This window comes from Cuculus canorus, chromosome 1 (genome assembly GCF_017976375.1).
Source record: "Cuculus canorus isolate bCucCan1 chromosome 1, bCucCan1.pri, whole genome shotgun sequence".
Taxonomy (NCBI): domain Eukaryota; kingdom Metazoa; phylum Chordata; class Aves; order Cuculiformes; family Cuculidae; genus Cuculus; species Cuculus canorus.
The window spans coordinates 163,659,280-163,673,655 of NC_071401.1; the positions used below are offsets into that span (position 1 = coordinate 163,659,280).

Sequence of the window (14,376 nt, forward strand, 5' to 3'; positions counted from 1 at the left end):
TTTGAAATGCTGTAAACAATTAGAATTGCTGACAAATGGAAAACAGCAGTTTTATAAGATGCCACACAACACTCAGATTTGATAAAATATACACAAATTTCTGTTTTCTTACAGAACTACATATATATGCTCTATATCTTGTCTAAAGCCATAAGATAAAACCACTGATGTTAAAAGTTTACACATATTAAGCTATGTAATTAACAAAAACAAACCAGCCTCATTCAGATATACTGGACTTTAAAAGCCCCACATTTTCAAAGGAGTTTCTTTGAAACTTGTAACTAGCTTCATGAAGAATTCCTGGAGTTATGTATCTGTTTAGGCAGAACAAAGTGGCTCTTGTATGAAAGAGTACTAGAATAGCTAATGGTACGATAACAAAATGCGTTTGTTTTACACTTGATTAAAATTAAATAATTAGTTTTCTTTCCAGTCATATGAAGTGTAGTTTCATTTGTTATATAAAGGAATTTTGATCTAATAAACTACAGACTTAAGTTCTGCTGTTTCAAATCAAGAAAACACAGTGTGTTCAATACTTGTCAGTATTCTTTTTTGTATCTTTGTATCTTTTGTTGTTTACATTTTTACTGTAGACCTTAAAGAGCTGTAGGAAAAATGAGTATTAATACTGCCATTTTGCAGAAGCTCAAGGTCATGCAATAAAAGCAACTGGATCTGCATACAAAGTGTCCTATCTTTACGCTATCTTTCACTCTTCCCAGACATCAAGTAATGGTATTGAAATATCGAAGTATGATAGGCTGTTCTGTCTAAATGACTCTATATCCATCCATAATGTCAATCCAGAACTCATGTCTACTTTAAGACTATCTCCACAGAAATTACTTCTTATCCAGAAATAGTGTTTTCAAAGTATACAGCAATTGTAATGGTTGTTTAAAGACTAATCTATAAAAATAATATATATAGATAGTAACAATCGAGATTTAGGATATCTTGCATGAAAGACAGCTAACCTAGCGGTTAAGTGTCTCTTATTATCCCACTAAAGAATATGTAAGAGAAGGGAATAAAGTGTACTACTATTGTACGTAATATCAATTTCTTCTCTCAGCTTCTGTTGTGTAAACAATTTATAATAATGAGAAATAGAAAACAGAAAGTTTATGTGAGAATAAAGGTAAGTTGAAGCCTACAATGACGACTGTGGAGGTGTAAACTTTAGAAACCAACAGCATGCAAGTTAGAATTTTTAGTTTGTGGGAAGCTAACCACAAAATTGTAACTTGAAAATCATCTTAATGTCCGAGTTCTCAATTTTGAATATATTTTAGGGGTTTTTTTTAAGTTTAATTACAAGCCTTGTAGTATATTTCTGTTAAGCAAAATGATGTACTATGCACTCTATTTAAAAACCTGCCTACATTTGTTATTAATAATCCGAGGAGATATAATTCAGACTTGATAGAGCCTTTTAAAACATTTTAGCATATCCGTCTCATGAACAGTCTTTGTTATCTGTGCAGTTTTAGCATCTCAAACTTTCCTTCCAGACGAGTACTTTAAGAAAATATTTTAGGTCTGAGTTCAAGAGTCAGAAAAGCCAAATCTATCTATTGTGACTTTTTTTACTAAATCACTAAATTCTACAATTAAATATAACTGTATAATTAATGCCATGTAATTAAAATACTTAACCTGTGCAAACCTGAACATTCTGCTTCTGAGAAGCATCCTCCACAGCTATCCCTTTTCAAAAGGCAGAAATACAAATTTGTGCAACTTACAGTAATTACAAGAAATCAGAAAACACTTGAGAATAATGTGTCACAGTAACTGAAAAGTTACTATGCATTCAAATGGTTTTGGCTGTATATTCAACAGACTTAATGCCACTTATTAAAACTATGGTTCACAGGTAATTGTGATTTTGGAATTCAATGGCATAATAGAAATGATTTAATTAATTTTCTTTCTCATATATTACAAAGTTCATTAAGTTGTTCCTTTAGCAATTTTTTTTCTAATTAGCATAAGAACAATTAGTCATAATATAAAATTGAGCTTGTGAAAAACTCTAAAGAGCCAAGTTTTATTCAGTAATGAATGACTACATAAACAGTTTCCAGTCATCAGGAAACTAGAAGATTCTGGAATGAAAAAAACACTTTGCAATTATTCATCAAGTTTGGGATGACTCTTTTCAGTTACAGTATTTTTCTAAACCGAAGCTGGATCTCCTCTTGCAACTGTTACTGTGCGCCAGGAAGATGCTGGGCTAAGAGAGGTAGTTGGAAAGCAGAACTGCCTTCCCTTCCTATTCTCCTCGCAAGATGCTCGGTGAAAGAGTGAGTGCAGATATCCACTCTCTACTCTTGCCGCACGTTTTGTGCTTTTGGATGAAATGTAAATGTTGGCAGGAATTATATTCTGCGCTGAACAGGATTCATTGTATCTAACAGGACTTTCGTTCATTATTAATTACAAATTAAAAAATCTGATAAAACTGAAGGCTACAGTTAGGTGAGGTAACTCTTGTCCTAAACATCATCTTAAATTGGGGAAACAGGGTTTGTATTACTTAATCTTAATCTTAGTCACCTATAAGCAAGATATCTGAGCCAAGATGGCATTTTAGGTCCTCTTTTTAGTCAACAGAGAAAGACTGATGCCTTCAGAAAACCAACCGGTAAAACCGACTCTGAGCTCCACTGTCTCTAGAGCAAAGGCAACAATATTAAATTCAACACTAAACTTTAGACAAAAAAAAAAAACAAACAGGAGATAGAGTTAGAAGAGCATTTAATGAATTCCAAGTTTTATCTCTTTTCTTGGGGAGGTTGATTTATTTCTTTTGGGTGAAAGAAAAATTCTTGCAGAAGTCTTGAAAATGAGGGATAATTAAGAAATGTAGTTTACAATTACTTGTGATCTCTAAAGGCAAGAATAAGGATATTCTTGTCCGATAGCAGTTAATTAATTGCATACTGATTTAAATGATAATGGATATAATCCAAATAATAAAAAGTAACCGAGTTGTTGGTTTGTTTCATTCTTTTAAGAAAGCATCTATTTTGAGTCTGTATTAATGTACTTTTCAAGAAAAGAAATTATAATAGAAGACCCCAAATAATTTTGAAATAATGAGACAGACTATTATAGCTGAATGTGAAATCATTTTCCATGCTTGTAAATTCTGTCATATAATTATTTTCACCTTACAATCTTTCATTAAAAATAGTATTATTTGCAGACTGAAATACTTAAATTGCCTTGGAGAAGTTAAAGTCGTGTTAAAAACCCAGAAGAGATGGGAGATTAATCACATATTATGCATTGAGGAAGCTTTTTTCTCTGCATTTTATGCAGATTCTTGGAATTGTTATTGAATGGTCCAAATCATAGCCAAGAATTTACAATATCAGTCCATTTAAGGAATAAATTAAGGAGTCTGTAATGATTCAGATAGTCAGATGCAGTGTCTTCTAGTTATGCAGTATAAAGGATTTCTCTGTATTCCTCTAAGAGCACAATCTTTCCAGAAAAGAAGTTTGTTTTAAGATGCTGGATTTCTTTCCTGCATAGGGAGGATGAACTAACTGCTTCCCAATATTAAATCACAGTATTTTTCCTCTTAGCTCTTTAGTTATTTAACTATATTTTGCTTGAACTTTGATTATTTGTTATATCTCAAAAGAACTTAAGATAATGGAAATCTTTATCCACAACTCCTTCTGCCAGTTCCCCTATAAATATGATCATCTTTGGCTGCAAAATAAATTACATGATAACATATAGCTTTGATGTAATGCAGAGCCAAAGTATTTTCTCAGTGGTACATCCCAATTTCTCATTAATATTTCCCCATTTCTGTATAAAAGTTCAATTTTGCCCAATGACTTTCCATTATCTGGATAGTTTTAGTATGAAAAGATAAATGACCTATTATACTACAAGTGAATAATTTGCTTCTTTTGTTAACAAAATAGATTTCTTATTCTACCTTTTATAAGCAATAATAACTCCTCCCTATTCTATTTTAAGTCATGGGATCTATTTGTTTAAGCAAGAAAAATGAAATTACTTTCTTTCTAAATGTAGCATTACACATCTTTATATCAAAATCCAATTTAAAATGAGGTCAAGTAGAATAAATAGAGCCTCTCCTTGCTTTCCTCACTTTGCCTATTGCTGTTCTACTGATTTCAACTGACAGTGGCATTGAGCTGGGTGGGAAGCAAGGTAAACATAGAAGGAATTGAGAATATATTATCATTCTCTTTAATAGACGGCCCCCTCAAACCATAGAGAAAACCAGGAAAGTAATTCAGTAAGTTTTATATACTGAGATCTCACTTGTAGTACAATATTCATTGACCCTGGAGTATATGATGTGAAGTAACCTCAAGACGCACAAGCTTCTGTGGGCAAGTAAATATCAAATTCACATAAGGAAGCTTCACATTAAATTTACACAAAAATCCAAGACATTTTGAACATACATTAGGGCAGGATATGGTCCTTTGAATGTTATTCTCAATGCTCGTACCAGCAGCAACCGTCATCTGAAAAAGGGGGCAACAGAGATTCCGCTGAATGGAACAGAATTTGGTACAGTGCTACAGTATATTTAAATTACACCACGATAACAAGATGAATGTTATTATCATTCAAGCAAGCTCATCTAAGAGAACAAAATTGTGGCTCAACTGAAATTCACACAAAAAAATTGAAGGTATTGTTACATCTTCTGGCTCATGAAGCACTGAGAACGATCAAATAGTGTCTTCAGTGTTCTGTACTGCATTCACAAAGGTGAATTCTGAAGCACTGTCAGTCAAATAGCTACAGATAATCATAGCTCCATGGCTAACTTTAATCTGAGGTCCCTACATAAAGCAAGAGGTTTACTTGTTTGTGAGATTTGAAAAAAAGTAGAATCTTCTGCCCCAGATCAAAACTTCAAAAGGAGAAAACCTATTAAATTATTTAGTAGAATTTACCTATTAAATTGATAATTTTTTCATTCTGTTTCAGACTTCTCTGTTGCACAAAACCATCACAAGACTGGAAAAATAGTAGGAAAAATGTTATGTGCAGTTAAAAAATCTGGAAGTCCCTTCAGCTATCTGAAAAATGCATTTAGCATTAAACTCTATTTTTTCTTTTTCAAGACTTTTAAATTTATATTTGCAGAGCCCAACATATAATATCCGTCTTTAGAAAAACCCTGACTAGTAGGCAATTTGACATTCAGATGACGTTTCTCCAGATCTCAAAACTTGCTTCAGAGGAAACTTACACAATAAAATTCAAAAAAGTTCTAGAAATACTTTTTGAATCTCTGGTTCAATCTGTCCTGACTGCTATTCAAATAACAAACAAACAACAAACCAACACCAGAACAGCAGTTCTAGACTAAATCTGGAAGGAATTTCTTTTCCACTGTTGTGAGCATATGTAACAATACATACAATATCCATGCTAATTATAGTTGAGCTTTGCGGTCTGTCAAAGTAAATATTGACCTAAGCTTTATTTCTCTGATGATTTACCAACACAATTCAGTAAGGCTGGTATTCAGAACTGACAAAAAGACAGTATCTTTGGATTCGAGTATTTCCAATACCATAATATAACATTGAGAAAATACAATACATTGCAAGATGTGTTTTATAATGATTTTACTATCATAACTGACAAGGAATTTAAGCGTCACTGCATATTGTGACTTACATTTGCAGTAGACAAAAATGTGCACATTATCAATATATTTTATAACAGCTACATGCATGTATCCATGCTCCTCTCTCTACAAAATACATTGCCAATAAACTTCACATTGTGATTTGAGTAAGTTTTTAAATATTTGAAAATCTTTAACTTCCAGTGCTTTAAAGGAGAATTATGCTGTTAGTGTTTACAAAAGAGTAAATGTTGAGTTTTAAGCAAAACTCTCCATGTATGCTGGCAAGTCCTTAAGATTTCCCTTTGGATTTACACTCTTAAATATTTGAAAACATTTTTATAATTTCTTTTTATCTGTTTTCTTTTTTTGAGGAGATTCCGCTTCATACAAAATAGCTACTTTTGAAAAGAAAAGTTGCTTTTCTAGGCAAAGCAACTTCATGTTCACTTCATTTATCATGTTTAGACAGATCTTTAACATCACTGTTGCTCTTGAGTTTTGCAAGGAAAACACAGCCCACATTATGTCAACATGGCACTGTTTTAAATAAAAAATATCTCAGCACAAGAAAACATACACATTATACACTTTAAACATTCATTATTTCAATCTCATACATCTTTATTCAATAATATTAATAGTTATCCTTCTTAAAATGAATCTCAGTATTCATACATATACAACTACTGAAAAAAGGTTGAAACAAATGTACCCGAATTAATGTGTAAATAGTTTCCACCATTTTTCACATTTTTAAATTTACATACAACTCATATGTGCTTTCTGATAATTTTGCACTTTTGCATGAAATGGTAGATCTACTGTATACTTTTGACTGCTGCATCTGAGCTCCATTGACTAATCAATCTTTGCTGTCCATCACTGTTAACAGTAGTGATCTCTGAGTAACTTCAGTCCAATTTTTCAAATTATCTTGTAAAGTTTTCCTCCTCTTTCCTCTTGTAGAACTGGGATTAAAGGTTTACTGCTGAAAGGTATAAAATTGACAGTTTTCAATTCCAGCAGCTGATAGGTTTAAGGTCTATTATTTTCAGTCTTCAGGCTTACTAAGGGAAACTTTGCATAATTGGAAATGAGTGATCCCTGATATTTCAATGCTGTAAGGCTATTTCCTTACAGCCATGGTAATTTTCTATCCAAATGGACTCATGGTACCTGAAATGTCAAGTGTAAGAGAAGGGAAAGGAAAGAAAAATACTCACTAAACAGTATAAAATTTGTGCATTTTAAAGTTGTCTTCAAACTATATATGTTAAGGCAAATATGTTGGATTTTCAAGAAGATTTTACTGGCAATCATTTGAGATACAAACTCCATGAATGAGTTACACAGTGTAAGTAATGCAGCAATTCCCATCTCAGGCATGTTGATAAAATATTTATTCCATTCAGGAATGCATTTAATATTATAGCATCTACTTAGATTGTAGTTGCTGGATACAAAATACTATTAGAATTAATATTCATGAAACTTTCTGTTACAGTTTGGTCTTCCTTCTTGAGAAAATGCATAAGCATTAAAATTTATCAGAGGAGAAAATAGTGTCGTCAGGGAGAGAAAATTGTGAAACTGAAGCCCTAGAATGTGCATATATTCTTGCTTGCAATGAGTACTTCATCTACTACCTGCTGAGATAGTAGCTGAATGGTGAACCTCATGTGCAGGGACAGATTCTTAAACTGTATCCTCAATAATTGCCTTAGAAATGTTTCCTGTCTCCTTTGCTCTCTTTTGGGTTTCCACACACAAAACATTCAAGTGAGGCTGTGGCACATCTGAAAGCATTTTCAGAAAATGCATCACCTATGAAAAGCCCTTTGGGTACATATACAGCCCAGATATAGCTCGTGGAATTTCCAAGACCACATCAGACAACAATCACGAATAATGTCCCATACATACACCAAAGTGGCCTGTGTTTTACAACTAGATGGAAAGAGTGACAAAGGATATACGAGACTATAGTTTCAAGCTTCCGTGGAAGCACTAAAATTAAACAAAGTCTTAGCTAATTCTGTATATTAACCAATGAGAAATAGGTGAAAATTCATGAAAACTGAGCTTACACCTTGTAGCAACTGCATTTTCTTTAACTGATCACCTACACTAGGCTTTCAAGTGACCTTGCTGTTCAGATCACATGAAACAAGACATATTTTCTTAAATACCAGTACGGTTATAATCCCAGCCTTCCTAGCAAGTGTCCAGTCAAAGCTCTGGTTAAGCAGAAAATCTTGCTCTCAGTTATGATATGAGCAATACATCATTTTAAGGCCATGTCCAAAATAAAGATATAAAATAATCAGTTTTATAATCAGTGGTATCCAAAGCTGCTGGCAAATTCAAAGATATTCACTGAATAAATCTAATTTGTTGACGGACTGAAGAAACCAGTGCAGAATCTTTCCTGATTTTTCAAATTCTACAATGTAAGTATCAGGTGTAAGTTGGTTGAACCTACTTAGTAGAAAAATATAATGCTGTTCTTGGAAATAAATAATAAAAAATATTCACTTTCAGGGCAATATTGGTTTTTGTTGACAAGAATTTTGTAGTGTCCGGTCTTATATCACTCACCACATTCCAAAATATTATCTAGGTGTTTTAGTCTATTGAAAGTTTTATTTACTCACACTAATTTGTGAAACTTGGCAATGTCAGAGAACTGTTTCTTCCCTTATGTGTCATCTCTTTGTGGGGGAGTTAACTGAGGTCATGCTATCTGAACAGTCCTCAAGACAAAAAGCCCAAAAGGAACAGACCCACTACCTACTTTCTGAAGCCATACCTGTAGAAATTATTCTATTTTTTAGTTTATTAGCTGAAGAAAAAAAACAAGCTAAACCCGAAATGAACACTTCTACAATACATAAGCACAATATTTCAAGAATATATCGTAGTTAAAATCACTGTCTATTCTGTGCTTTCGGTCAGAGAAAGTGGCTTCAGCTAAAGGTATCCTAAAGTGGTGTATGTGTAAAGAGATAATAATATTCATATTTATTTGTTTACCTGTAGTAAAGTGACTGAACTGTCTAATTATTGATTGATTAATCATTTTAAAAATCTTTTGAGATGCGAATGCTGAAAATCACCAGGATTAAAATAATCTCTTACATATACACTACGAAATATTGTTTTAAATGTATTGAACTTAGGAGAATTTTTTTATAGCAAATGAAGATTCAGAACAGTGATCACAGAATCTGTGTGAGTCCATGTAGCCATTAAAGTCACTCAAGATCAAGCCTCTGTGTTGTACGGAGGCACAGAAATAATTCAGGCATATATTCCATCATTAAAAATATATTTAATAAAAATAGCCTAGAAAGTAACTGTCTGAATAGTTCTCAGTCAAAACCAAAAATATTTCCTTGCCTAATTGTAGAACTCACTTTCTATAAAGTCTTTTCAAACAATTAGATTTTTTTTGCATGACAAATGTAGAAAACAAAGCGCATGCTCATTTGATATAAAAATATGAAACTGTACGAATGTATTGGAATGATACGCTAATTGGTTTTCAAAATAGGTCTGTGGAAATCACGCTGAATACTCTTTTGCTGTGTCTAATGAAGCACAAAGAGTCTGATATTTATATTCCAGGTCCAGTTCCAAGTCATGCTATTGACATCAAGGGAGGAAGGGAGGAAGGAAGGAAAGGAGGAAGGAAGGAAGGAAGGAAGGAAGGAAGGAAGGAAGGAAGGAAGGAAGGAAGGAAGGAAGGAAGGAAGGAAGGAAGGAAGGAAGGAAGGAAGGAAGGAAGGAAGGCAACAAAGATAATGAAAGAAAAAAAAAACAACAACCTAACCAAAAAAACCCCACCAACCAAATACACCTACAGTGCTTTCCTGCACAACCTGAAATCCTGCTCTTCTAATCACCCAGCTGCCAGACCTGCCTCCAACCTACAGTAACACTCTTTCTTGTCACCAAAGCCCAGGCTGTGTGGAAGATCCAGCAGTCCACGTGTCTGCATACTGCTCTGCAGTAAGACAAAGGTAGTTCTGGAAGATGCGTTGACAGAGGCTAAACTTGCACATGGTCTCAGGAGATCAGTCCTCTGACAGATTCAGGTTAGATAGAGCTTGAGTGCACCTGAAGAGCCCATACAGGTTTCAAAAAACACACAGGTCTTGTCAGAGAGAGAAATTGCAAAATCAAGACAAGGATCACAGCAGCTATCAGGGCTTTCTCAAAGGCAAAACGAAGCCAAAATTCTGAAAACACATTCAAAATACAGTGAATCATACTTTTTCTAATTTGAAAATTTTGCTTCCTGGTGTCTCATTCTTTCTGTATGAGTACAGAAGACAGCAGAGCCAAAAGCAGGTCTAAATCATTTTCAGCAACAGCATAGAACATTGCTTGCCCTGCAAAAGCCAGGTGAAGCCTATTCAATGCCTGTTCCTGTTTCAGCCCTTAGGTTTCTATGTAGGGAAAAAACAGGAGAGTGAATCATGGTTTTATTTTGTGGTAATAAATATTTCTCTCATTTCCCTGAATGCATGTGCCATTGTCTGAAGTTTCCTGCAAAAAGGGGGAAAATTTGCCCTTTAATCTCCTGGAACTGGGATGAGGGAAAAGAAAATGTACCCTTGGATGGGTGCAGAATACAGTACCTTCTTGCACTCCCAAGAGATATTCTGCTCTGTTTGGGCTATGGAGAACTCTGGGAGATGCCTATTCTCTATAAAAGTAAACAAACAACCCACTCGGTGTACATTGGGGAGGCCCAGAAGAATATATTTCAACTCTTGATTAATATGTGCAAAAAGGAGGTAAGATGGTAAGGGATAAAGCTCAGAATCCTTTATTGGGGCTTGTGATCATGCCGATCTTCTCGGTACTCATTTTCCATGAACTTATCAGGGTACTTTAAGCCGCAAACAGGCAGCATTCAGGTTCACAACAGTGTTTTTACAACATTCATTATGTATATTTCCAGTGAGAATATAGCATAAAGGCTAAGTTAAGCTCCTTTTTTTTGGTCATTTTCCAGTAACAGAACAACTAAAAATAAACCTCACAGCGTGAGTGTGTGTAATGATGAAAAACTCAGAAGATCGTCTTGAGGAATTTTGCAACTAAGCATTCCCACTAGGTAAGAGGTGAATTTCTTTTTCCCTGAAGAAGGCAATCAGTGCTTATATTTCCAATTTAAACACCATGTCATCTGGCTTCATGACTAGGTAAGTGGAAAACCGTAAAAAAAATTCCCACCACTATAAATTCTCAAACATCATCAACATTGAGGGCAAGCTAATTGAATCTTAAAAGAAGATATCTGTGTTTTTCTATTTCTAGCTTGTGCATTTACTTTGGAAAGCATGAATTTGATAGGGTACTCTCCAAGGGCACTAAGCACACCTTTATCATTTAACTGTGCATTCAAATACATAAAAGAATTTGTGCTGTGCCTAATAAGTTGGAATAGTCTCACCAAGCCAAATAATCAGAATATAGACTGAGCTATTTTGACCAACTGCAAACTCATCCTTCAAAAACAGTCTTCAACATAAGTCTGTCTGGAAATTGCAACCTTAGATAGCTAAGCTTCAGTAATGGTTTATCCTCCATATTATTCATATTCAAAAGAGAACCATAACAGTATAACAAAACAACTTGTATTAATTTAAAGTTTCTGAAGTCTGTCTGGAAACTTCCTACTGGGCCCCCTCTGCAAACCAGTGCTTGCTCTGTCACCTGTGAACTTGTACCTTCTATGCGACGTAGGTTTATGAACCCCTAACTTGCCTGACCTTAAACGTAGGCCAGTAACTCCTTTCTAGGAAAAGTGAGAAAATGTATATAAGGACAGGAGAAGTTCTCTCTTCAGACAAAAAAGTAGAAAGCTACTGTTTTATTCCTTTTACAAAGGAAAAGGAAAATAATGTCTCTCCTGAAAGTCCTACAGTGCAGAATAAAAAAGGAGTTTGCACAGTCCGTCCTCTGCAGTCAGGGGAGCCAGTCATGAAGGACTGGCTATACCCCCATCAAACCGCTGAGTTCAGTGCACCCATGTCAAAAGACCCACACAAACCCAGAGCAAATTAGTGGAGAAAACTAACTCAGCCTTCAGCCACCACAGGGACAAAACAAGAGCAAGGTTGGCTTTGACCACATCCCCGACTCCAGACACTACAACACATCTCAGAGACAGGGGACATAGGAAAGGACACATTTAACAGTTCTTGGACAGTACATTAAATATTAAGCATGAAGGATGTGAATACACAGTAAAATATAATAACCATGCATAAATCGAGTGTATAGCTGAAAGTTGTCTTGAATATCTTTGATATGTACAGTTACTAGCCTCTCAAGCCACAAGTTTCAATCTTAGATATCATCAGTTGGTAATTGCTACTAAGATAGGTGTCTTTAACATTAACTGAGGAAATACTACATGAAAAGGATTTTCTCCTCTCCCTTTGATTCAAATACATTTTGCAAAGACATCCTGAACAAATAAAATGCTTCTTTTAATTTATGGTGGTTTTCCCTTTGGCATTTGGATATACAGTGATTAAGAGACTTTATTTCTGATCAATCTTTTTTGGCTGTAGAAGAATAAAAGAAACCTTTGTGTTTAAAAGTATATAGCTGGAGAGAGTTAAGGAGGAAAATATAAATTATATGGAAACACTCCCTCTCTTGCCTGATGATGCAAGAGGAATATGTTTTTTGATTAATGCCCTGCCCATTCTAATTCCAGCAACAACAGGTCCATTGAGATTATCACTGTCAATCTTAGATCACACAAAAAGAATTTTATACTCTATTTTCTATTTTTATACCAGTTAAACACCACTTTTGTAACTCTAACCTCGTTCTATAAGCCCAGTAAGTATGGCAAACGTAGCAGGCTGCTTTTTCTCATAGTCTGTCCCCTAAGAGAAAAACCTGTACAGACACACAGATACTGCAGTCTGCAAAGTGTTCTAATAGAATTCTTCTTAGTTTGGTGGTTTGTTTTAAATGTCTATCCTTCTAGAGAAGAAATTGCTTATAAAAATACAGGCATATGACAATGCTAATTCCTGGGGGATTTAATGCTATTCTGTTGGGCCAGCTTACAAGCAATCTGTCTCTTCCCTTCTTTGTCTCACAGATGACTGTACAATGTTATGCATAGGTACTGAATAGGTCATGACCATCACATGCATTCCTGCTGTTTAACAGCAATTATTATTTAAATTAATTTACGTTATAACTTGCCACCATGTTTGTTAGACACGATGCAAGTATAACTCCGAGAATTTTTCTTCTCTGAAACAAAAGCATAAGGGAATATTTCATGTGTGCATAAACAATGTATGCTTGAGATACATGTACATTTGTTGTATGCTTTTAGCTGGTTTTGTTTCATTTTCTTTTCCTGGCAAGTATAGGACCTTAAGCCACAAACTTCAGCAGCAGTAGTTTTCTTTAAATACTCCCCCAGTTCTTTGAGATACCAAAAGGTATCCAAATATACAGCAGTGCAGTGAAACATTCACGATTTACACACAGTTTCAGGAACTAAGGTTTCTTATGATGCTGCCATGCAGCAGTAAAAATAAACAAGACCTTGGTCTTTTTCTCAGCTGTTTGTAAGCTTTGGGCATCTGCCAGATGTCAGAAATCAGTTCAGCTCCACATTAATGACCGCTAAAAAAACCACAAGCAGTGGCAGACACAGGCAGAGAAACTGAACCTTGGAAAGACAGCCCAAAGGTGAAGGATAACAGTGGAGAGGAGGTGGAGGCACTTCCACTGAAAATAACGAAGCTGTCAGTGGAAAAGAGGCAAAACAGAAGCCTCCTCTTCACTCTTTCCTGAAAGAATCTGAAAAGTAGTATCTTCTGCCTATGTGACAGAAAAAAAGACTGTTTGCATTAGCCCTCAAATATAATTTCATCTCTTGTATTGCACTAGGGCAGGGAAATACTGTATTCACCCACATAGTCCAGGGAGCTAAAAGAAAACCCACCCAAAAATTTACATCATCACAATAAAACCAAAACTAATGTGACCTATTTAAGGATCTATTTTAGGATGAAATGCACATAAACACGGTTATTCCTCTCTGTTAATTATATGTCAAATGCAGATTTCTACATTTGATAACTTGCTTAGATAGGAGAGGGAGATTACTTAGTGTTTCCACAAAAGCTTTCATTAAACATATTATTAAGAAGAGCATATTCAAAATTAAATTAAATTCTAATTGTAAAGGAAAGAACTGAAACAATTTCATCCAAATTAAATATCAGTATTTTCAAGTGAAGAGAAAAAGACTTAATATTCACAAAAGTTTTTAAAATTCTTTTTCAATTGTCATTTTTGACACTGCTTTACAACTCAAGACCACACTGACTGAAAGCCCAAATGTAAAATGATTCAAGAAAAAAATAGGCTTTGAGAACTTTTCTTCAAGTAGTTTATGTTCTCCACATGTAATATTCCCTTCAGCTGCTTGTAAGCATAAATCAGACCAAATTTCCTAATAGAATACGTTGGAAGAAATCTGCCTTTTTAATGAAAACGGATGTTGAAAATCTGCTGAAAATCGGTCCTTAGATTTTATGTACACCAAGAGACTTAAGAAAAGTAAGCAAGACAGCTGGGCATGGCTACAAAGCTGTTTTCCTTTGCTATGGAGCTGCAGGTCCCTGATGCTGCACCAGTGCCCAAGGAGTGGTCCAGGGAAGAAA

General features: G+C 34.7%; 1 protein-coding gene across 10 annotated transcripts in view; it reads right to left on the minus strand.

The window, feature by feature from the left end:
- The window catches only part of PPFIA2 (PTPRF interacting protein alpha 2), a 321,457-nt gene that overhangs the window by 156,413 nt on the left and 150,668 nt on the right, over positions 1–14,376 (minus strand). For 7 of the 10 annotated variants that reach the window (XM_054080066.1, XM_054080025.1, XM_054080047.1 and 4 more), the window contains one exon: positions 4,470–4,532. The exons of the other annotated variants lie outside the window; for them this stretch is intronic. In XM_054080066.1, the coding sequence (XP_053936041.1) occupies positions 4,470–4,532 (63 nt within the window). The remainder of the gene's footprint in view (positions 1–4,469; positions 4,533–14,376) is intronic. 10 annotated transcript variants of the gene reach the window in all.